This window comes from Schistocerca cancellata, chromosome 6 (genome assembly GCF_023864275.1).
Source record: "Schistocerca cancellata isolate TAMUIC-IGC-003103 chromosome 6, iqSchCanc2.1, whole genome shotgun sequence".
NCBI classification, from domain to species: Eukaryota; Metazoa; Arthropoda; class Insecta; order Orthoptera; family Acrididae; genus Schistocerca; species Schistocerca cancellata.
In genome coordinates, this window is record NC_064631.1 from 408172825 (window position 1) to 408199287 (window position 26463).

The 26463-nt window shown below is 43.7% G+C and overlaps 1 protein-coding gene across 1 annotated transcript in view; it reads right to left on the minus strand.

The window, feature by feature from the left end:
• Positions 1-25110, minus strand: part of LOC126191143 (uncharacterized) — a 96603-nt gene extending 71493 nt beyond the window's left edge. Inside the window, exons 1-3 of the mRNA XM_049931898.1 lie at positions 25005-25110; positions 24605-24748; positions 1741-1949 (exon numbers count right to left, since the gene is read on the minus strand). Coding sequence (XP_049787855.1) covers positions 1741-1949; positions 24605-24634 — 239 coding nt within the window. The 5' untranslated portion in view covers positions 24635-24748; positions 25005-25110. The remainder of the gene's footprint in view (positions 1-1740; positions 1950-24604; positions 24749-25004) is intronic.
• Positions 25111-26463: the final 1353 nt, after the last annotated feature.

Genomic DNA, 26463 nt, shown 5'->3' on the forward strand with positions numbered 1-26463 from the left:
CCATATCTGACTTTTGTCTCATGGAGAGGAAACTGGTCAATGAGATGCAGTGTTGGTTTTACATCACAAACAGAACTGAGGAGACACCACACTGTATTAAGTTGTAGAAGTTGAACTCATATGCCATCATTTTTATATAGTAGTGTATGTTGTATGAACATAAATAAGCCATTTCAAAGCACCGTCATACTAAGGACTTGTTATAATAAAATCACACGAAATTATTTATTGGTAGCTAAAGGCTTCTCGTACTTGATGCTTCTCGTGTTGTAAGTTGAATATTATGAAAGTACACTGTGTCAGCACTACAGCACAATGATGATTAATGAAAATGTGTCTTTTTAGAACAATTTGTCGTAGTTAAATATCAAATAATGACATCTGTAGTGACAGGCTTTAGACATTTTAAACCATAAAACTTAGGCATTGCTGTCATGTTGAAGTCAAAGCATAGTCGATAGCATAGTTATTATGGAGAGGACGGTAGCAAGTTGAGGTATAGGTAGTACATCCAAATACTTTTTTTTCTACCCTTTATTTCCTAAAAGATTCTGGGATTTCCTTATTAATTTATTAGCAGTATTATATGCAATAGTTAATGTCATTTTTATACAGAATGTATTTCTGCAATTCTTGTTGCTTGGACCAATGGCTTGAAAGTTTCTCTGGTGGCCAGAAATATTTATGTGACTGGCAGTCTCTCAGAATGTAAATACGAAATACACACAGGAATTTCTGCTACTATGAAACTTTGTGTAAAAGACATATACCCAGCTCTTGTTTTAATGGACTGCCATATGTTTGTATCTTGTGGCAAGTATGTTTTTCATTAACAGTGTCTAGCTTGCAAAAAACTTCTTTCATTTTAATGAATTGAATGAAATTACAAGAGGAATCTCAATCCTTAAACCTATGTGATGAAATACTTTGCTTCAGAATTACACTAGTGAACACAACATTAAGAATATGGCTATTATGCATGTGCAAGCTGATATTAGACATTATACTTTAATTATATTGAATTTAAAACCAAAAATGTGATGGAAAACCAACTGAGTTAATGACTAACTTCTACTAGTATGTACTTTAGATTGTTGGGCACTGTATGTAGTGTAACCTCTATCAACAATTTGCTGTTCAAGCCATCGATGAGTCCAGAACCTCCTTTTGGATTTTCTCCACTGTTATTTGACTATTGCCAACAGAGTTAATGCAACTATTTAAAGCATGCCCATTTTCATAAGGAAACTGTGTGATCAGTTTGGTGGATGCAGCTGACATCTGCCAGTGGAATGTGCTGCAGTCACAAATTACGATGAAGAGCACATTTTGTGAGATGTAGCCATGGCAGACAACACATTTGGCATGCACTGTGATGAGAAACACGTCCCATGTGACGACGGCTTTATCATCTATGGTAAACGGATCTGCTCCAACAATGAGTCCCTCAAAACTTACACCAATGACCTCTCCAAAATTGATCATTCAATGCTGCCTTCTGTCACCCTCTGAACCATTCTTGCCAAAATATATAACATTCACATACTACTAACCCTACCCTAAAGTTTCTAAGCCTGCAGTCATTTGTGCTGTACACTCTATCCCCCTGCACCCACGAAAAGAGAGAGAGAGAGAGAGAGAGAGAGAGAGAGAGAGAGAGAAAACACTGAAATGATGATGGTTTTGGACTTCTGTCTATGTACAACTGTAAGGAAAAATTAGCTTCCAGTTCTGAATTACCTTGAATATTTATCTTGCCACATTAGAAGTTCCTCGGTAAGAGCGGCATACTCTCCATTTGGAAACTTTTCTGCCTCAGCTAAAAAGTTTGTTTCCATGGTAACTATATGATGCTCTCGTTCTAGAAGGCGTTGCTTTAAATTTTCAATTTCAACATGAAGATGTAGATTAGACTGATCAGCACAGCTTTTACAGCTCCATCCACATTCCTGAAAAAATAAATATGACATAATTATATTAAGTGCAGAGACTTAGTAGAGCAATACAGATAACTGGGAGATTCCAGAATGAGATTTTCACTCTGCAGCGGAGTGTGTGCTGATATGAAACTTCCTTGCAGATTAAAACTGTGTCCCGAGCGAGACTCGAACTCGGGACCTTTGCCTTTCGTTGGCAAGTGGCAAGTTGGCAAGTGCTCTACCAACTGAGCACGACTCACGATCCGTCCTCACAGCTTTAATAATTACAAAATATTCTCATCAAAGTGCATCGAATGTCAAATCATAATCATCCAGTACATGATCTCAATACCACCAGTACCTCATCTCCCACCTTCCAAACGTCACAGAAGCTCTTCTGCGGAACTTACAGAACTAGCACTCCTGGAAGAAAGGATATTGCGGAGACATGGCTTAGCCACAGTTTCCAGAATGAGATTTTTATTCTGCAGCAGATTGTGCACTGATATGAAACATCCTGGCAGATTAAAACTGTGTGCCAGGCCGAGATTGAACCTCATTCTGGAAATATCCCCCAGAGTGTGGCTAAGCCATGTCTCTTTCCTTCAGGAGTGCTAGTTCTGCAGAAGAGCTTCTGTGAAGTTTGGAAGGTAGGAGACGAGGTACTGGTGGAATTAAAGCTGTGAGGACGGGTCATGAGTCATGCTTGGGTACCTCAATTGGTAGAGCACTTGTCCGCGAAAGGCAAGAGGTTGAGTCTCGGTCCAGCACACAGTTTTAATCTACCAGGAAGTTTCAACTGAGAGACACCTGTTGCTAAAAGATCTAATAAGATTTAGAAATGATGTACATATCTGCATACTAAAATCGCTTAAGAAACTTTTTTACTGTTGGCAGATTAGAAGCTGGTGGAGAACAATGAACTTACACTGCCTATATTTTACACTGTGATTATACTGTGAAATGAAATCCAACAATTTTAGTTATTGTGAAAAATACACACAAAATACAAAATTTCACAGCCCATAAATTATCAGAAGTATAGAACAGATACAACTATTATTTGTTTAATCCACAGACTGATGGATACAATGCAGAAAATAGTTTTGCCTCATACAAATCAGCATAATTATAAATTTGGGACATATTTCCCAAACTGATCCTTACCTGAGCTATCACATTGTAGATACTTTTAGGTAATGTGTTGCTATCTCTTACAAGGTTTTCCACAAAAGTTAATCAGAAAGGACATTAAACAACCATGTAAAAAAAACATGGATCACTAGAGGGATTAACGTCTCTTGTGAATGAAAAAGAGAAATATATCTGGTGGTAAGACAAAGTAGAGAACCTGCAGTACTTGCATACACCAAAAACTACTCAATATTACTAAGAAAAGTAATTAAAAACTCAAGGAACATGCACATTATCTCAGAAATCATTAATTCTGACAACAGACTTAAAGCTATATGGGATGTAGTGAAATGAGAGACAGGGCAACCACCCACAGAACAGCATAACATCACTGCTGAACTGAATAATATGGCAACAAATGACGAGTCACAGGTAGCAAACATATTTAATATGCATTTCTTAAATATAGTCAGAAGTAGAGGGACACGCAGTTAACAGAAAAATCACAGCAGTGTGTTGAAAAAACAACTCTCATAGAATTCCATCAAATGAATTTATCACCCACTTCTCCTTATGAAATTACAAAAATTATACATTCTCTCAAAAATAAAAGCTCATCTGAATCTGATGATGTTTCCAATAGAGTACTAAAGATTTGTTCTCATTTCATAAGCCCTGCGTTATCTAAAATACGTAAAAGCATCACTAGCATAAGACATTTTTCCAGAGAGACTGAAAGGTGATAAAGAGATGTCAATAACTATCCACCTGTTTAGCTGCTGATGTCATTTTCCAAAATTTTTAAGAAGGTGATTTATTCTAAAATAGTACCTCAACTGAGCAACAATAATATCCACAGCAATTCACAATATGGATTTCTGAAGAGTTGTTTTGCTGAGAATGCCATTTACACATTTACTCACCAAATTTTACAAGTATTAAATAATAAAATAGTGCCGACTGGTATTTTCTGCAATACCTATCTAAGGCATTTGACTCTGCAAATCACAGTATTCTCCAAAATAAACTGAAGTTTTATAGAAGTGATGGTGTAGCAAACTAATGGACAATGTCATATCTAACCGAAAAAATGTAGAAAGTTGTACTTAGTAATTCAACCAATTTATTCAAGGACATTATTCCAACTAGGGAGAAATCACGTATGGGGTTCCCCAAGGTTCAAATCTCAGATCCACTATTGTTCCTCGCATATGTAATGACCTTTCTTATAATACATGACAAGCAGAATTAATCTCTTTCCAGATGAAACTGGTATTTTAATCAATATGAGAACACATACAAAAACAAAATGAATAGTCAACAATGTTCTTAAAAGTATCATTGACTGGTTTTCTGTGAATGGTCTCACCCTCAATTTGAAAAATACACAACAAATAAGTGTTCTGCACATCTAGGGGTGAATTGTAACACATTGTGACAAAATAATAAATAAAGTGGAAACTAGAAAACTGGAAAAAGCACATTTTGGAACTGTTAAAACAACTTAGTTCAGCCACATTTGCACTTAGATTCACTGCAAATCTTGGGGAGAGAATCAGTTAAGATGACATATTTCCATTCAATAATGTCATATGAAATAATGTCTGGACAACTCCATCTTTAAAAACAAAAGTCTTCATTGCAGAAAAATGTGTTGTAGGAGTAATATGTGGTGCACACCCATGATCATCTTGTAAACATGTGTTTAAGGAACTGGACATTTTGACTACGGCTTCACAGTATATTCCCTCATGAAGTTTGTTGTAATTAATACTCTGCAATTCAAACGGAACAGTGGGGTACATAATTACAATACCAGAAGGAAAAATGACATTCATTACTCCACATAAAGACAACCTTACACCCAAAAGGGGTGCACAATGCTGCAACAAAAATTTGATAACTTAACCATGAAATGTGTGACAGACAGCAAAGTAAAATTTGGGAACAAACTAAAAAAGTTTCTCCCTGACAACTCCTATTCTGTAGAAGAATTTCTATTACTGTAATGTGTAAAAAACAGTGGGTAGGAATTACGAACTATGTCCGTAGATAAAAAAATATATATCTATAAATATTCAGCACGTAGCCATATTTGAAAATTTAGTTGTGATGTGTATGTAAAATAAGTTGTTCTAGATCATAATTTATCGTGCAAGTTATCCATGGAGCATGAAACTAGCTAACATAATAGAACAATTCCAAGATAAATGCTTTACATAGTTAGGCGAGTGCAAAAATAATAAGTAATTAAAGAGGCAAATGACAACAAGACAGTAATAAAATAGTAAACAGCATGACAGACATGTATGATCATAACATAAGATCTGTAGTTTATTTATAGTTCATTCTCATAAGAAATGTAGGTCATTTGTCACACACTCCAGGAATTCTTTTTGAGAGTGAAATCATTTACTTTTTATCCATTTCACAATACTACCTTTAAATTTATTTGGACACTGTGCTGGCATTCTCGTGTATACATCGGCTAAGTACTGCAGTGCAACTGATAGCTTTCTTTTGCTATTTAAACACTAATTAGAGCCCACAGAATCATCCAATAACCACATATTAGTATTCCATAACTCATATGGGAGTAGACACTGCACTTCAGTATTTCCCTGTGTGGATTCCCCAGCTGAGCTTTTGGTCTATGCAAAATCCTAATATTTTGCTTTTTATTATGACGAAGCATTCAGACTGTACACAATGTCTTCCGTTTTACCATCATTTTTCTGCAGTACATTTGCCTCAAATCAATCAGTACATCTCTCCACTGTTACCACCATGCTGTGTTGCACATTTTCAAAGTTAGTTTCACAAGTGATGAGTGTTGTGTTATCTGCTTATCAGACTGCATCATATGTCACAACTTTGGGTAAAACATTTGTCTAAATAAGGGGAAGGAAATGTCCAAAAACAAATCTCTGAGGTGCACCTATTACAAATGGAAGACACTTTGACTACTTCCGATTATTTATCTTCACTAATTCTTTTTTATTGTTAAGTAGACTGCATTAGGACAGAACATTGTCTTTCCCTCTCTAGAGGAGTTTTTTTGGTAACAATATCATGGGAGATCATTCCATATTCTTTCCTTAGGTGCAAAAGTGTTGCACAGATATCTCTACCTTCAAATCAACTACATATCTTTGCTACCATGCCCTCAACTGCTCTGGTGGGGAAAGGCTGGAACTGCTTTGATGGAGAAAGGCTGGATCTGCATTCATATTGTGAGAAGAAGTTAAGTGTATTTGATTCAAAACATTGCCTCATCTGTATGGGCTTTAAGCAGCTATACAATGGTGACACATTACCAAAGAAATGAAGAAGATGGCTTCTGTTGATGATAGAGGACTTACGATCCTGAATTGCAAAGCATGTAGAATCAAGGGTGGTTTAAGGCTCTAGCAGCACAAGCTGCCACTTGGGGCACCAAGCTGAGAGGGGGTGCCAGAGGTGCAACAACTGAAGACTTGAAATGAAAGAGGCTCTAAAAGCGGAGGTTTTTAGGGAACAAAAACACGTAATAAGACTAACTTGTGGGGTAAATTCAAGAACATATGTAGAAACCTGTCCAATGAACTGGGTATTCCAACCACTGCTTCTCAGTATACTCATTCCTTAATTAATATATCTAAAAACAAAGATGTATCTAAAAACAAAGATGATGAGACTTACCTAACAAAAGCGCTGGCAGGTCGATAGACACACAAACATACGCAAACATACACACAAAATTCAAGCTTTCGCAACAAACGGTTGCTTCATCAGGAAAGAGGGAAGGAGAGGGTAGACGAAGGGATGTGGGTTTTAAGGGAGAGGGTAAGGAGTCATTCCAATCCCGGGAGCGGAAAGACTTACGTTAGGGGGAAAAAAGGACAGGTATGCACGCGTACGCACACGCACACACACGCGCACACGCGCGCGCACGCACGCGCACGCACACGCACGCACACATCCATCTGCACATACACAGACACAAGCAGACATTTGGAAAGGCAAAGAGCTCTAGGTATTTATATGACTTGGTGGATTCCAACTGCGGCTCACTGATATTATAGTCATAGGCTACTATGTTTTTTTCTTTTATTTTCTGAAGTGCAAAATTTTACGTTTCTGAACACCTAAAGCAAGTTGTCAATCTTTGCACCACTTTGAAATCTTATCAAGATTTGACTGAATATTTGTGCAGCTTCTTTCAGACAGTACTTCATTACAGATAAATGTTCACCTACAAAAAGTCTGAGGTTACTATTAATATTGTTTGCAAGATCATTGATAACAACAAAGACTGCAAGGGGCACACCCGAAGTTACTTCTACATCTCATGATAACTCTCCACCCACGATAACATGCTATGTCCTCCCTACCAAATAGTCCTCAAGCCAGTCAAAAATTTCACTTGATACCCATATCACCACTTTTTGGAAATCAAGAAATACTTCATCTATGTGACTGCCTTTTTCTAAAGCTTTCAGTATGTCAAGTGAGAAAAGTGCACATTAGGTTTCACATGATCAATGTTTTCAAAATCCATGCTGGTTAGCATAGAACTTGCTTTTTAGGGTGCAAAAACAACTAAGGTCATACGCACCAAGTTTTTTTTTTTTTTTTGTGGGGTTTAAGGGCGCTCAACTACTGAGGTCATTAGCGCCCAGTCACAGTTATTAGAGCACAGGGAATCTAGTAAAACTCAAGGGGAGGGGGGACACAAGAAAGGTTTAACAAAGATGTAGATAAAATAAGTAAAAAAGTTAGATGTCTTTGGACAAGCCAGTCAAAGTTATAAAACGCAGAACACGAGCAGCTGCTCGAGCGTCATCAGCCAAAATATCCGGTAAAGTAGATGGCAGGGACAGGACAACACGAGATTGACTAAAGCGGGGACACGACAATAAAACATGGCGCACTGTTAATGCCTGACCACAAGGGCACTGCGGGGCTGGGTCACCAGAGAGCAGGTATCGGTGGCTAAACCGGCAATGCCCAATCCGCAACCTGGTCAGAAGGACCTCCTCTCGCCGAGATGGTTGGGAGGAGGTTGTCCAAGCAGTTGGGAGCGGTTTTACTGCCCGGAGCTTGTTTCCTTGGAGGGATGACCAAGCATCCCACCACAACGACACAAGCCTCTTACAAATGTCCCCACGAATGTCAGATGACGGGACACAATGGGAGGCTGGCCGAGGCAGGAGGACTGCAGCCTTGGGCGCAGCATCCGCAGCCTCATTCCCAGGCACTCCTACATGTCCGGGAACCCACAGAAAGCGGACAAGAGAACCATTATCAGCGAAAGAATGGAGGGACTGCTGTATCCGTTGAACCAAGGGATGGACCGGATAGGGAGCTCCAAGGCTCTGAAGAGCACTGAGTGAGTCAGAGCAGATTACATACGATGAATGGCGGTGGCGGCGGGCATACTGAACGGCCTGATGGAGAGCAAAAAGCTCGGCCGTAAAGCTGGAACATTGGTCGAGGAGCCGGTATTTAAAGGTGGCGGCCCCGACGACAAAGGCGCAGCCGACACCATCATCAGTTTTGGAGCCATCGGCGTAAATAAAGGTGTGACCGGCAAGTCGAGCACGAAGTTCGACAAACCGTGAGCAATATACTGCAGCCGGAGTACCCTCCTTTGGGAGTGAGCTGAGGTCGAGATAAATATGAACCGGAGCCTGGAGCCAAGGTGGTGTCGGGCTCTCACCCTCTCTGGGAGGGAGGGCAAAATCCAATTGTCGAAGCAGGCGATGGAAGCAGACTCCGGGGGGCAGCAGGGCAGACACATACAACCTGTACTGACAGTCGAGAGAATCGGCGAAGAAGGACTGGTAAGAGGGGTGGTCGGGCATAGACAACAGCCGGCAGGCATACCGACACAGCAGTACGTCGCGCCGGTAGGTCAATGGTAATTCGGCAGCTTCAGCATAAAGACTCTCGACAGGACTAGTGTAGAAGGCTCCGGTTGCAAGACGTAACTCCCGATGGTGGATGGAGTTGAGACGGCTCTAAGAGGGATGGCCGAGCAGACGAGTAGACGAAGCTCCCATAATCCAGCTTCGATCGGACTATGGACCAAAGCAGGACAGTGCGATCCGCTCCCCCAGATGAACCACTAAGAACTCTGAGGACATTAAGGGAACGTATACAACGGGCCGCCAAATAAGAGACATGCGGAGACCAACACAGTTTCCTGTCCAACGTGAGCCCCAGAAACTTAGTTGTTTCCACGAATGGGAGAACAACGGGACCGAGATGTAAGGATGGCGGAAGGAACGCTTTATATCGCCAAAAGTTGATACAAACCGTCTTCTCTTCAGAGAACCGGAAGCCATTTGCCACGCTCCATGAGTATAGGCTGTCTAGACAACGCTGAAGGCAGCGCTCCAGGAGGCATGATCTCTGGGCACTGCAGTAGATCGCGAAGTCATCGACAAAGAGAGAGCCTGAGACATTAGGTGGAATGCAATCCATAATTCGATTGATCGCGATGGCAAAAAGGGCTACGCTCAAGACGGAGCCCTGAGGCACTCCGTTCTCCTGGAGGAAGACGTCTGACAATACGGAACCCACACGTACCCAAAACTTTCGATCCGTTAAAAAGGAATCAATAAAAAGGGGCAGGCGACCGCGTAGGCCCCACCTGTGCATAGTGCGGAGGATACCTCCTCGCCAACAGGTATCATAAGCCTTCTCCAAATCGAAGAACACGGCTACCGTTTGGCGCCTTCACAAAAAGTTGTTCATGATGAATGTCGACAAGGTCACAAGGTGGTCAACAGCGGAGCGGCGGCGACGAAAGCCGCATTGGACATTGGTAAGTAGCCGTTGAGATTCAAAAATCCAGATTAACTGAGCATTAACCATGCGCTCCATCACCTTACAGACACAGCTTGTAAGAGAAATGGGGCGGTAACTAGAAGGAAGGTGTCTATCCTTCCCGGGTTTGGGTATAGGAAGAACAATGGCGTCACGCCAACGCATGGGGACCTGACCTTCGGTCTAGACGCGATTGTAGGTACGAAGAAGGAAGCTTTTGCCCGCCAAGGAAAGGTGTGCCAGCATCTGAACGTGAATGCCATCTGGCCCCGGAGCAGAGGGCCGGGACAGTGCAAGCACACGTTCGAGTTCCCGCATAGTAAAGGGGGCATTATAAGTTTCCAGATTCAGCGAGTGGAAGGAAGGTCGCCGAGCCTCTTCTGCCTCTTTCCTGGGAAGGAAGGCAGGATGGTAATGGGCGGAGCTTGAAACCTTCGTGAAAAACCGGCCGAAGGCGTTGGAGACAGCCACAGGATCAACAAGGACCTCATTACATGAGGTCAGGCCAGGTACCGAGGAGTGGGCCTTAATGCCCGACAGCCGGCGCAGGCTACCCCAGACGACAGAAGAGGGAGTAAAACTGTTAAAGGAGCTGGTGAAAGAGGCCCAACAAGCTTTTTTGCTGTCTTTGATGACTCTACGGCAATGCGCTCGGAGTCGTTTGTATCCAATACAATTCGCCAATGTAGGATGGCGGCGAAAGGTGCGTAAAGCACGTCGTCGAGCACGGATAGCGTCTCTACAAGCCTCATTCCACCAGGGGACAGAAACGTGACGTGAAGAAGAGGCAGTATGAGGAATGGAACGTTCGGCAGCATTGATGATAACAGCCGTGAGGTATTCGATCTGACTGTCACAACTGAGAAATTCGTGGTCCGGAAAGGTCGCCAGGGAGGAGTAAAGACCCCAGTCGGCTTTTGGTATGTTCCAGCTAGAAGGATGTGGGGATGGGGTGTGGTGCAGGAGACGAACAACACAGGGGAAGTGGTCGCTCGAATAGGTGTCAGAAAGGACATACCACTCGAACCAACGGGCAAGAGTGGTAGAACAGATCGAGAGGTCCAAGTGGGAGTAGATATGAGTAGAGTCCGAGAGGAAAGTTGGGGTGCCAGTATTGAGACAGACAAGATTGAGATGGTTGAAGACATCCGCCAAGAGTGAGCCTCTTTGACAGGATGGAGGAGAGCCCCAAAGGGGATGATGAGCATTGAAGTCGCCGAACAATAAATACGGCGGAGGAAGCTGAACAATCAGGTGCATCATGTCAGCCCGACTAACTGCGGAGGACGGTGGAGTGTAGATAGTACAAACGGAAAAAGTAAAAGCAGAAAGAGTAATACGGACAGCTATTGCTTGGAGTGGGGTGGTCAATGGGATGGGATGGTAATAGACATCGTCCCGAACTAGCAACATGACCCCACCATGAGCTGGGATACCGTCCACAGGGGTGAGGTCATACCGCTCCGAGGTATAGGGGACAAAGGCAATACGGTCAGTCGGGCGCAACTTGGTTTCCTGGAGACCAAGGACGAGCGGACAGTGTAGGCGGAGGAGCAGTTGTAATTCCTCCCGATTAGAGCAAATACCTCTTATGTTCCAATGTAACAAGGCCATCGCTAGTTAAGAAGAGGGGGAACAAGACGGGGGAAGAGCTGGTCACCTCGACGGCCGCGGAGGGCCAGGTTTCGAGGGAACAACGCTACAACCGGCGGGAGGCAGATCCTGTTCCATCGAGTCGTCGCCAGCTGCGGCTGCTGTCCCTGGTGGTGTAGGAGGGGCAGCATCATTTGCCAACGAGAGGCCAGCTGAGCGCCTGGCAGCAGAGCGTCCTGGCGAAACTGAGGACGGCCGGGAGCAGCGACTCACGGATGGAGCGTCAGATGAAACACGCCGGGGTGGAGAGGGGGAGAGAAACTTCTTCTTGGAGGCCTTCTTGGAAGTCCGAGGAGGCACAGGGATGGTGGGCTAGACCCGAAGAAGGTCTTCACGCGCGGGGTCCGTTTTGGAACGCCGGACCTCGGAAGCTGGGGTCGCGAACATTTCCCCAATGGATGCCTGAGAAGAGGATCGCTTCTCAGGCGGCGGGGGGGGGGGGGGGGGAGGAGGAGGAGGAGGAGGAGGAAGGGTGGCCCCTGGGGCAGAGGGGGCGGGGGCCACGGGGGAGGAGGATTTGGAAGGGAGGGATTTGGGAGGCGGAGGCAGAGACCCCGGATGGGGGGAGGAGGCAGAGGGGGGACAGGATAGGGGTGAGGATACCGCAGAAGGAGTGGACGCAACTGAGGCAAACGAAGCGGTCAACGGCACGGGATGGAGGCGGTCATACTTCTTCCTGGCCTCAGAATAAGAGAGACGATCCAAAGTTTTGAGTTCTTGTATCTTCTTCTCCTTCTGAAATGCCTGGCAGTCTGAGGATCTAGGCGAGTGGATGCCAGGACAATTAACGCACCGAGGTGGGGGGTGCATGTATGTTCCTCACGAAGAGGACGTCCACAATCGCCAAAAAGGGGCTCAGCCTCACACCGTGACGACATGTGCCCAAAGCGCAAACAGCGAAAGCAGCGCATAGGAGGCGGGATGTAAGGTCGCACGTCGCACCGGTAGCACATCACCTTTACCTTCTCTGGGAGAACGTCCCCTCGAAGGTGAGGATAAAGGCCCCGGTGTCGATGCGACGGTCTTTGGGGCCGCGCTGGACTCGCCGAACGAAATGCACGCCTCGGCGCTCCAGGTTGGCCCTGAGCTCTTCATCAGATTGCAGCAGGAGGTCCCGATGAAAAATAACCCCCTGCGTCCTATTTAGTGCTAGATGCGGGACAATGGACACTGAGATGTCCCCGAGGCGGTCGCACGCCTGGAGCACCGCCGACTGTGTGGCGGAGGTGGTCTTTATAAGAACGGACCCCGAACGCATCTTGCTGAGAGCCTCGATTTCCCCGAAGATGTCTTCAATGTGCTGTACAAAGAACATGGGCTTGGAGGCGGCGAACGTCCCCCCATCGGTTCGAGAACAGACCAAATAGCGGGGGAAGTACTTCACCCCAAGCTGGCGGGCCTGTCCCTCCTCCCAGGGAGTGGCCAAGGAGGAAATGGCAGGAGAACCAGAACTAGAGACAGTACCTTTTCTTTTGAAAGACTCGGCCGCAGAGCGACCTGATACGTGTTGACGTTTCATCTGCGAAACGTCCGCCCCGATACCATCCACTCCGACCAGGGGCTCTCCCCACGGGCGCCACCCAGCCTCAGCAAGGGCCACCTGGCAGGATGACCGTTGCCGGGAGTCCTGATGCCCCAAGGAGACGGGCATCTACTCCTTGGCCGACGTGGGGAGGGTGCAGCTCAGGTATCGGCAGTACGATCCCTGTGTTGTCAGGGGGCTACAACCTAGAGGGTACATGACGACCCCACCACAACGGGCTGGCTACCGTGCTGGATTTCGGGTGCCATGGAAAGTCCATCAGGAGCGTAGGTGCAGATGGGGACGCACTATGGGCGTAACTTGTACAACCCATCAGGCGTTTAGGCCCAATTTGAGGAATAGTGGGTACGGTTACAACGCCAGTACAATGCTGAGTGCCAAGGTCTTAGTGCACTGAGGACCAGTGGTACACCACGTAAGGCGTCCTTCCCCAAAAGGCTCGTACTTCTGTAGAGTTTTGAAAAATGGAGGTCAAACCCCAAGGGGGACCATCACATAGAAGGCCGAAACGGTTGAAACTCCTTTTAGTCGCCTCGTACGACAGGCAGGAATACCTCGGGTCTATTCTTACCCCGGACCCGCAGGGGGAACGCACCTATGTGAGCACCTCAGAACACTAGGACAAAAAAGGAGTTAAAAAATACTACACATTAAGCCTGATCACTGGAAGAAAAGAGCTAAGAATAACGACTTGGAGAAAGGTCTACAAAATACGCAATAGAGGCAGCGGAGGTCCCGAACTAAAGAGTAAATGTCCTTCGCCATGTTGCCATGACAGATAAAAAGTGAAACGCAGTTGACAGCTCACACATCGTTCACTAAAACAGCCAATAACTCAGACAGCAAACATACATTAGAACATAAGTGGTTAAAAAACGAGCATTTAGTCCGGAAATGGCAAACCATCAAACAATGGTGACAATGAGCACGAAGTGGTGGGGGAACATCACTTAACACACGGCAATGGCTAAAACGACAGTGCTCAATACACAACCTAGTTAAAATAATCTCCTCACAGTGAGAGGCCCACGAGTAAGTTGGCCAAGCAGCTGGGAGAGGTTTAATTCCACGGAGCTTGTTCTCATGAAGAGGACACCAGTGGTGATGCCAAAGTGACACCGCCTGCTGACTAATGGCAACAGAGAGATCATTGGAAGGAATGGAAGAACTAGCAGGCCAAGGTAAGAGGACTGCAGCCTTGGCAGCAGCATCAGCAACCCTGTTTCACATCAGACCAATGTGACCCGGGACCTTTATAAACGTTACAGTGGCTCCCTCACGAGTGAGCAAGTGGAAGCATTCTTGTACTCGCTGCACTAAGGAATGGACTGTTTACAGCATACAGAGGCTCAGAAGTGCACTGAGAGAATTGGAGCAGATAACACAATTGAAAAGCCTGTGTCGACGGATGTACTGTGTGGCCTGATACAGGGCAAAGAGGTCTGCTGTAAATACTGAGCTGTGTTCCGGAAGCCAATACCACAAATGGATGGGGCCAATGGTGAAGGCATACCCGACACACAGTCAGTCCAAGAGTCATCAGTGTACACAGAGGTACTATCACTATGTTTCACGCAAAGATTGAATCTGGAGTAGTCCCCTTAGGAAGCAAATGAAGTCCAAGTGAACATGGGCTGCCACACAAAGCCATTGTGGTGAAGGATTCACATCTATCAGGAACATGGCAGGTAGTGCGAAGTTAAGCTGCCGGATCAACAGCTGAAAGCGAACTCCAAGAGGTAACAGAGAAAAGAGACACCCCCTATACGGGCAGTCATGAAGAACAAGGCATAGCATGGATGGCCAAGCATAGCAGAAAAACAGAATGTGTATCCGCTGAGGACATCATCACATCCTTATGTCAGTGGTAGTTCAGCAGCTTTTGCACAGACTCTCAACCGGGCTCGTGTAAATGGCACCAGTGGCCACACGAATGCCACAATGGTTGATTGTACATAGATGGCATAAGACGGATGGCATGCAACTGCATAAACAAAACACCCATAGTCTACTTTCGAACAGACAAGGGATAAGTACAAACAGAGGAAGGTTGTCCAATCTGCTCCCTAGGAAGTACTGCTTAGGACACTGAGGGATCAGGTATAGTAGGGGGCCAGGTAAGACAAGTGGGAGGGCCAAGCAAGTTTGCTATCAAGTATGAGGTCCAGGAATTTTATAGTTTCAGTGCGGAAGAGCAACAAGCCCAAGATGCACGGACAATGGAAAAGCCCCATTGCGCCGCCAGAAATTCGCACAAACAGGTTTGTCGGCAGAAGAGCAAAAGCCAGTGTCGATGATCCACGAGTAAAGGCAATCAAGACATCACTAAAGATGCCACTCAAGGACACAAGTCCGTGGAGAACTGCAATTAATCACAAAATCACAACCAGAAGGTAGCCAGAGATGCCCGGCGGGTGACAGGGTTAAAGGTGATAGCAAAGAGGACAACACTCAGGACGAGCCTGGGGCACCCCACACAGTGTCTGACACGGTAGAACCCACACATAACTTGAAAACTGTCTTTTAAAAACTCCTGAAGGAAACTGGGCAGGTGGCCTCAGAGGCCACAAATGTAGAGAGCATGGAGGATACCGGTCTTCCAGCAGGTGTCTCAGGCTTTCTCCAAATCAAAAAACAGGGTTACAGTCTGGTATTTTGGCAGAAAACTGTTCATGACATGGGTTTACAAAGTGACAAGATGGTCAAGTGCAGTACAGCATGCCCGAAACTCACATTTGTAATACTCAAGCCTCCATACCAGCTGGGCATGAATCACATATTCCACCACCTTGCAAACACAGCTGGTGAGAGAAATGGGGCAGGGTAGCTAGAAGAAAAGTTTTTTCCTCACTGGGCTTAGGTATGGGTAGGGCAATGGCTTCACGGCTGCATCTGGGAAACATACAATATACTCAAATGCATTTGCATGTATGAAGGAGAAAGCACTTGCCCTGTAAGAGAAAGGTGCTGCAACATCTGAATGTGAATATCATCCAGACCTGTGGCAGAAGATGGGATGAAGTGAGAGAATGATCTAAGCTCCTGCATAGTATAGGTAATATTGTAGCAATAACGATTCTGGGAGGAGAAGGGTATCACCCCATCCACAGGAGAGGGAGACTGTTGGATAGAGGATGTGGGTGCAGTGGGTTAGCAGAGATTGAGGCCAGGAGAATTACAGAAGCAAAGGATGTTGGAAGGATAAGTCCATTCTGAGTATTACAGAAAAGCTGATGCTGGGTAAAAGATCCAGATGGCACAGGTTGTCAACCAGTCCTTTAACTTGAACTTGTTTTGCTCAGTGGCATATTTTGCTCAAACCCATCAACCACCAACAACACCTGCATTTTGTCAGCTGTCACCCCTTCCACACCAAAAACTTTCTGTCTTTTAGCCAGGCCCTCCACGGATGGCATATGTACAGTGACAAGAAGTCCCTTACCCAGTATGCTCAAGGTCTCTCAAAGGCCTTCATAGATAGGTAACACACCCCCCCCCCCCCAAACCTAGACATAGGGATTATTCTGTGCCATGTCCTCACACTCCTAATCATCCCATCATCTCCAAGAACGAGCAGCAAAAATCACTCCAGACTGTTGCAACTTCACCATGTCTTTTGCCAGGGCTTCGACAATCTACCATAATTCCCAGAAATGAGGGATATTCTACACATGTTCCTTCGCACCCCTCCTTAAAGACATATTCTGCTGCCCACCAAACACAGCATCCTAGCATATCCCTACGCCACTCCCACTCCCGATCCCTTGCCACAGGGACATATTCCTGAGGAAGAGTAAGATGAAAGACCTGCCTGATACATCTACCCAGCACATCCTCCTCCAGTCTTTTCACAAGCTTATCGTGTACCATCAGAAGCTGGGACACCTGTGAAAGAAGCCCATGTCATATACTATCTGTGATGCAATTTCTGAACAGCATTTTATGTAAGCATGACCATCACCCAGCTGTCTACATGAATGAATGGCCCCTGCCAAACTGTGCCCAAGAACAGAATGGAACACCCAATTGCAGAACAAAACATGCTAATGGTCAAAGGCTGCTTCACAACCCAAGCCATCTGGATCTTTGCCCCAGCACCAGTTTTCCTGACACACACACACAGATGGGAGTTATCCTTCACTCCTGTAATCCTTACCACCTCATCTCTACTAAACCAAAAATTTCCTACTAACCCAAAACACTCACACTCTTAACCCATCAGTCTTCCACTCTATCACATCATGAATCTCCATCTCCCATGCTATTATACCACACAACAGCTACCTCCCTCTGAGCCATCAGCTACCACTCCCTAACCCCCCTCTGGTTTCTATCTCTATCCCTCTGCCCATCCGACCAGACACAACCCGTTACCCCAGTCCACCTGCTAACCCAGCGTTGTGTGTACAGCTGGCACGATGTGTGTGTGTGTGTGTGTGTGTGTGTGTGTGTGTGTGTGTGTGTGTGTGTGTGTGTGTGTGTGTGAAAATGATAATATAAACTTATTTGCTTTAGTTTGATGGAACAGGATAATAAAACTTGCATTTTTTATTGTATTAAAAGGTATGTTTGCACTACAACACAGTAGTTAAATTTTATGTATTAATGATAGATGTACTAAAGAATTTATAAAAGCAGAAATACAGAAAATTTATCACAACATACATCAGTCTTGCCATCTGAATTAGTTCTTCAAGAACTTACTTTCTTATTTGTAAATACTTAGCTTTCCATCCACAATTACGAAGAAATTACAGTGTTACTATGTGTATTTTATATGGTGTAGGACACTTTAAGCTGCACTGCAAGAAATATACCTACAATAATGAATGGTAAATGTATCAAGTAAGTTCTTTTATGGATTCCAACAGGTAAGAAAGTCACCGATATCCTAATGGTACAGGGGTAAAAGACATGGTAAAGTTAACAATGTGATACTATACCGATAACTACTAAAACCATTAACATGGTAGACACACGAGCCTTAAATGGCAGGAAATGGCTTATGTCACTAACAACATGAAAACATTAGCAAACTAAAATCAGACAAAGTTTTGATAGCGCTTAGTGATGATACTACTGCCTGGGTCATTCCACCAAAAATGAAACCAAAATCACATTACAAAAAATTTTGATCTTTCATTATTGTAGGTATATTTCTTGCACTGCAGCTCGAAGTGCTCTACACTATGTAAAATACACATAGTAACACTGTAATTTCTTCGTAATTGTGGATGCAAAGCTAAATATTTACTAACAAGAAAGTAAGTTCTTGAAGAACCAATTCAGATGGCAAGACTGATGTATACTGTGATAAATTTTGTGTGTTTGTGCTTTTATAAATTCTTTAGTACTTCTATTACTAATATGAAAAAAGTAACTGTTTGCATAAATAGTTCTCGGTTTACTTGCTGCATCAAAATTGGGTTAAAATCCTGAGCTTTCGATGACTACCTCTGTCATCTTCGTCAGAGGTAAAACTGACTGTATGTTACATACATATATACAACACCAGGTTAGCAGGTGGACTGGGATAAGGGGTTGTGTCGGATCGGATGGGCAGGGGAGTGGTTGGGGAGTGGTAGCTAATGGCTTAGGAGGAGGTTGCTGGTATGTGATATAAGAATGTGGGAGGTGGAGGCACAGGATGGTGTGGAAGAGTGGAAATCTGATGGGTTCAGAGTGTGATTACTTTGGGTTAGGAGAGAATGAGGCCGTAAGGACTACAGGAGTGAAGGATAACTCCCAACTGCGTGTTTCAGGAAAGCTGGTGCTGGGGGGCAAGGATCCAGTTGGCATACGTTGTGAAGCAGCCACCGACTTCTAGCATGTTGTGCAACAATGTGTTCTGCAACTAGGTGTTCCATTCCATTCTTGGGCACAGATTGGCAGTTGCCATTCATTCTTGTAGACAGCTAGTTGGTGGTCATATTCACTTAAAATGCTGTGAAAAAATTGCATCACAGATAGCATACAACATGACTCCTTTCACAGGTGTCCCTGCTTCTGATGGCGCATGATAAGCCTGTGACAAGACTGGAGGAGGATGTGCTGGGTAGATGAATCAGGCAGGTCTTTCATCTTACTCTTCAATAGGGATATGTCCTTGTGGCAAGGGGTTGGGTGTGACAGTGGCGTATGATTACACCAAGATGCAGCAGCAGACGGATGGGCAGCAGAGTACCATTTTAAGGAGGGGTGGGAATGAATGTGTGTAGAATATCCATCATTTCTGAGCATTATGGTAGATAATCAAAGCCATGGCAAAAAAACATGGTACAGTTGCAACGGTCTGGAGTGATATTTGCTGTTCATTCTTGGGGACGGTGGGATGATTAGGAGTGTGAGGACATGGCACAGAATAATCCCTATGAGGCCTAGGTTTGGAAGTAGTATATATCTATAAAGGCCTTTGAGATACCTTCAGTGTACTGGGTAAGTGACTCCTTGTCACTGTACGTATACCATCCATGGAGGGCCCAGCTAGATGAGAGCAAGGTTTTGGCGTGGAAGGAGTGACAGTTGTCAAGATGCCGGTACTGTTGCTGGTTGATGGGTTCAAGCATAATACGCCACTGAACACATTTTCAAGTTAAAGGGCTGACTGACAACCTGTGCCAGCTGGACCTTTCAGCCACCATCAGCTTTTCTGGAATATGCAGATGGGACATATCCCTCCAACATTCTTTGCTTCTGTAATTCTCTTGACCTTAATCTCTGCTAACCCACTGCACCCACACCCTCTATCCAACAGTCTCCTCTCTTCTGCCCTGTCACACACTCCCAATCCATGCTTTCACCTGACTCAATCCTCCTGCCGAACTACAATCCTGGCATTGTGTGTTCTGCTGGTTGCCTGAAAGCTAGCAAATTTCTATTCTTTTTTGTGTGCCTGTCAATGACAACACTTTAACTACAGTGTGAGCAACCTGCTTTACTCCTAAATTATTTACATTCTACTAGAACTTCTCTTACCATACTTCTATTATTTTAAAAAATTCTAATAATATTTTCAATGTAAGCCTGTATTATAAATAAGAAATACTTGGTAAAATCATATCCATATATAAGTAATGAAAATTTTAGCGTTCAAATACATTTTTTACAACTTGCACCTTTCCATTAAAGCTCAAAAGACACATTTTCTTTCATAAAAGAGAGAAGTTAACTTATTATACCTTAAGTATGAGGTCTGTTAAAAAATTCTAGATTATTCATAATTTCATGCCAGTGATGTGTTTGAGTGAAATGCAAGTATTCCTGCACACACCTGTGTTTAATGTGTAACTGCTGGAAGTTTAATTACTATATGTGGGTTTGCCACTGTATTGACTAGAATGTTGTATCGCACAATTTGCAAATTTTGGGATGACAGAGTTAAAGGAGCAATGTGTCTGCATTAAATTTTGTGTGAAACTCAAGAAAATCTTTAAAGAGACACACCAAATGATGCAGGAAGCCTACGATGATAAGTGCTTAAGCCATACTTGGTATTATGAAAGATTTACATGGTTTGTACTGGCTAGATGGGACTTAATGAAGACTCTTGTCCAGGATGCTCTTCAACATCTATCGATGACGCTCATGTGAAGAACGTCATCAAAGACCGATTGTCTGAGAAATTTCAGAAGAATGTAACATTTCAACTGGATCATGCCATGAAATTCAACTTTGAATGCATCATGTTGCTGGCAAGTTCGCCCCACAGCTCACGAGTCAAGGCTGGACAGACCTGTACCTCGCAATCTGTGAAGAGATTTTGGATTGCTCAAATGAGAGCAAGACGTTCCTTAAGAAAATCATAAGTGGTGATGAGACATGGGTCTATGGTTATGATGTTGAGACCACGATTCAATATTCACAATGGGTCGGGGAAGGTTCTCCACGGCCAAAAACAGCTCATTAGGTTGGGTCAAATGTCAAAGCCATGCTTATAGTTTTCTTTGACTTTGAAGGATTAGTTCATCATTAATTCATACAACAGGGACAAACTGTTAATTGATGGTACTAGTGGGACGTGGTGTGACACCTGCAAAAAAATGTGAGAAGGAAACAGCCTGAAATGTGGGGAGACAATTCACGGCTCTTGCATCACGATAACACACCCAAACATTCATCCCTGTTGGTGCACGACTATTGTACAAGAAACAAAATCACTGTGCTGCTTCATCCTCTGTACTCTCAAGTCCTGGCTCCTCAGAATTTTTTTTTTTTTTTTTTTAATTTCCAAAGTTTAAAACCCCCATGGAAAGGACGAATATTTGCAATGACAGGCGAGATAAAAGAAAATTTGCAGATAGCACTTCACACAATCCAGCAAGAGGTGTACCAAGACTGCTTCCAGAAGTTGACATGGCATTTGGAGCAGTGTGTCAATTGTGGAGGTGAGTATTTCACAGGAGACCATGCACAATAAGTAAAAGGTAAGCATAGAAAAATTTTGACGATAAAGTTCTGGAATTTTTTGAACATCTCTTGTAATGTTTGATATTTATTAGGTTTTGAGCTTTTGTTAACCTCTTTCCAAACCTCTGGATCAATTTCAACTGGACTGGGCACATAAACAGTAGCCCTCACAAGTACCAGCACTGTGGGGTTTATAACCACATAAGAGAGGAGATATTGGCAAAATGCATTATTCTCCCGCATCTGGCACGATAGGGATGTTGTGTGGGAACAGTAGCTGCCAAATCAGCCTGTTTTGCAGGGCAGTCTACATGTTGGGGGCAAGCAACAGTTTTCCGGGCCGCTGTATGTAAGCTGCCCTTCATGACAGGCATTTTGCTGTGTAGTAGAATCAGCCTGATTTATTGAACTGTATTGTCAGGCCTACATGTGCTAATGAGCCTGGCTGGGGATAAGTTGAGATGGATGAAGGAGGAGGAGAAATTGGACAGAGAGAGGGGGTGGAGGAGAAGATGCATGACGCAGGTTGAAGATGTAGCGGGGTATTGAGCAGATGGAAAAGGAAGAGAGGGACGTGAAAATAGAAACAGAGGGGAAGGAGAATATGGTCAGATGGAAGGGGTAGGAAGATATCGTCAGAGAGCAGGAGCGGACTGATTGGGTTTTGAAGTTAAAGGGACCAAACTGCGAGGTCATCAGTCTCTTCAGCATACATGTATTGAACCAGGAATAATCTTCAGAAAAAGCATACAAAAGGCAAATCCTGGGAAGGCTGAATGTAACCAAGAGACAAAAATACAGAGATGAAAGCAAGGAGAAGTAGGAGAGGAGTGAGAGGGAGTAAGGTGGGTGAGGCACTCTGTCCAGAATACAGTTTGAGGTTCCCTGAGCATGGTATGCGATGGGAGATGCACCCTCTGCATCTGACCAGCACTCTGTAACCACAAGCCAGTGAGCAGTACATACAAGACTATAAAATTTTATGAAACATTAAACAATAAAAACATCAAGTGCAAGACAATAAGGAGAATAAAAAGACGGGAAGGGTAGGCACCAGTTCAGACCACTGAGCACATCAGCATGATTCTTAAAATACATCCGGTAGCCATGAAGGGCAGGAGTCCGTGGTGCTGGAAACTAAGTTTTCTGAAGGGCGATGCAGAAAGCAGCAAAGGAGTTTATTAAGATATGTCTCAACTCAGCCAGGTGGTGGAAAAAGCGGTTACAATTCCACTGGAGAATCATGCCGTTGGTATACTGTGTGGGTGTTAAGGGTGCAAGGAGGCCAGTTACACCCCAAGGTCACCTGCTGCCACTGGTTTGAGAGGTTACAGTATCACAACAACTAGGTTCTGAGACATGTTGTGTGGTGCAATCTGGAGCCTCAGGGGCCACTGGGATCTCCATCCCAGCCACTGAAGCAAAACATGTGATAAGCATGTGCAATGAGAGCCACCAGAACCTTGGAAGACTTCTTTTTAACTTTTTTTTCCTTAGATGGTTTCAATGAATGGGTGGGCTTTTCTGAATTTGTTTCAGGGACTGACTCTCTTGAAAGACTGTGCAATCTGGTGAGCAGGGAGAATGCTGCTCTCCACAGTTGACACAGAGGGGAAGAGGGGAGGTGCACAAGGAACTTTACATGAAATGGTCATCCGCAACGCCTACAGATTGCGCTGGCATTTCAATGCCAATACATGTGCCCCAATTTCATGCTTTTGTAGCAGAGGGAGGGAATACACTGTTTTCCATCACACATAGGTATACCACCACCTTGACCTTTTCAGGCAACAAATTGCCCTCAAACGCCATGACAAAGGCCCCAGTAGCAATCCTACTGTCCTCTGGTGTCCTACAGATACGATGGACGAAGTGTACACCTCATCGCTCCAAGTTGGCATGTAGCTCATCATTATACTACAAGAGAAGATCTAGATGGAAAATGATGTCTTGAACCATATTTAGACTACTATGGGGAGTGATAGTCACCAGAATTTCACCCAGCTTGTCGCAAGCTTACAATGCTCATGATTGGGCAGGGGACACTGCTTTAACCAAAACTGACCCCCTCTTTGTTCTAGAGATGGCTACAACTTCCCCAAACTTGTCCTCTATATTCTCTACAAAGAATAAAGGCGTTGTGGACAGAAAAGATTTTCCACTTGCCTTTGTGTAAACCATGTACTGGGGAGTATTTCTCTGCTTCTCTGCTGGTCAGTTAGTCCTCCATTCCTCCTACAGTGTACCCAAGGAAGGAAACATTTTGTGGTCATCTCCCTTTGTATTGAATGATTTCTTTCCTTATGAAGAGTCAGCTGGGGCTATATGACCACTAACAGGAGAAAGTTTAATACACAAGTCATCCACCATGGTGCCACCCACTCCATCAGGGGCTCTCCCCGGGCACACCACCCAGACTTAGCCATAGCTAACAAAAGTTTCTAGCTATTTCTGCAGAGACAGCTTAAACAATATCAATTGCTGTGATGTATGCAACATGGGAAGGATTTGGCACTACATCAAAACGTAATAGGTTTCTAGCCAATCTGTCTATGCCTTTGGCAGCGGTCTCCCCCAAAAAACAAAATGTGACACCAATAGCAAAGCAGACACATCATAAGTGACAAAAATCAAGGAAAGACTACTAGCCGTTGCTTTTCAGTATAGTTAGGATATTCACTGGATTTCTTACTATGATAGGTACTGTTCATAGTGAGTAAAGCTACAAATATATGTTGCACAAGAACTAGCATATTATGCCACAACCTCATAAGAGATATGTCGATACTGGCTGTTCAATATCAACAAATGTTGTAAGCTAGTCCATGTAAAATATCGCAAGAAACACTGTGCACAACACTAATAAGTTCTAACTGATTCGGAATAGCTTAACCACAATGACAATATGTACAGGATCAAACATACATACGAAATTATGTATGTTCACGTCTGTTAGCTATTGGCGTGTTGTTAACTTTATGATATTCACACTATGGGTTTTTTAATACTGCTTCAAGGTTGTTGGCACCTTGCACTGTACATGCCACTACGTACGAAATTAAAAACTTTCAAAACAGAAACGAATTATATAATCAAGTAGGAAAGATCGAAAGCATAATTCTACATTCTCTCTTACCTTACACATGGGCGCTGTCTGAAGTGCCATCTCCAAATTAATGACGACGAAAGAGTAAACTGTGCTGCTGTCAGTATGTCTTTACGCCGTAGAGCTGTCATAACCTCCTTCTAAACAGCTGTTTTGGTCCACAGATTTTATGAACTGCAAGAATTAAAGGGCGCCGCGTAAACATTTTGATAATCCATTTTCATTATTGGAACGTTTAGTCTGCATTATCAGCCAAGTTGTAATTTAGTTCCCTTTTAATCACTCGCTGATTTCGCTGAGCCCAAAAAACGTATGACTGAAACAAGTGACTGCTCTTATTTGCTCAATGATTACTTCAAATCCTGGAAGAGACACGTATAAAGACGATTCACAGTAACAGAACAGCTGCTACTAATTTTTTGGAACTTACAACGAATATCTTATTAACTTGTTAACGTCCAGCCTCCTTGAGCACCATGTTACACCTCACTCGGTATGACGTTTACTCACAGCACCACCTATTAGAAAACATGATACCTATGATGTAAACAGTGTTCAAAGCGCACAATACAAGTACTGCTAAGAATACCAAATTTTCCACGAATCAAGATGATCCCTGGATGAGCACAAATATAGTTTTCCTGTTTTTTTTTTTTAATTTTCAAAATGAAAAAAAGAAGAGACGGCTTCGTCTGATTCCCTAGTTTCGTGGAAGAACCGTTTGAAGGTGAATGGACTGAAATATGATCATAGCATAAAATATTTTGGCATACTGTCGTACAACGAATACAGCAGTAATTAAAATAGTACACAAAAGCGTTTCAGTATATTGTCATATAACGAACACAACAGCAATTTAAGTATCTTATAAAAACTATATGTTATAATACACCAGCCCCAGATTTACGATATTTCCGAACCGGGGCAAAAACATGATACTGGCGACGACCCCCCACCCCCCCCCCCCTCCCGGACCCCCGATAATCTGAGATAGGACGTCAAAAATTAAAAAAAAATTTTTTTTTCAAAAATATGTTGATTTTGTAGCGCACTCCTTTCGGAAGGGTTTGATATATAAAACATATACCGTCGAAGAAAAGTAAGACTTGTTACTTTGTCTTAAGTGTCCCAAAGTCCAGTGCCACGCCCCTTCACACGGCATTCTTCTATCGCACGTCACTGTATTTCGCTCTGTGGAATACAAACGTGTATATTTTGTAATGGAAGCCATCAAACCTATATTCAGGACAGTGCAAATGAAAATGTCATTTGCTGCCTCTCCTACTCCCAGCGGGCCGGTTTGACATCCTACCGTCCTCAAAAAAATTCACAATTAATACTAGACAGGGTTATCTGTGGCAGAGAGAATAAGATCTCTTCAGAAAATTTGCACTCTTTATTGCCTATTAACTAATAACTTTCTCTTTTGTATGACATAAAATTAAATAAAGAAACATAAACCAGTGTGGACAAGACACAAGCAAGGCAGTACACATTTCTTCATTCCTTAAGTTCCAGCATTTTTTCTCTCTAATCTTGCTACAGCTTTACAAGGCGTTCTTTTCTTTCTGCGAAAGATTCTGTTACCTCATCAAAGTTCGTCAAACGTTTTGCTACATGAAAAATCAAAATGCCGTTGTCTAATACTGAAAACTGAAAATGTTGTTAATACTAATAATATCGAAGTGCGGTGTGGTTTCTCGGTTTCATTACGTCTATTTTGTCACTGTATGCTAGACAAAACGAAATAAGCATGTCTAATATTGCAGCAAATACACGCCAATAGGCAAGACTGTTTCAGCGCAAATGGTCATTTTTTCCTACCTCATTTACATATATAACACGACGGAATACAATTCATTAAGTACCCATATCAAATGCCTATTAAA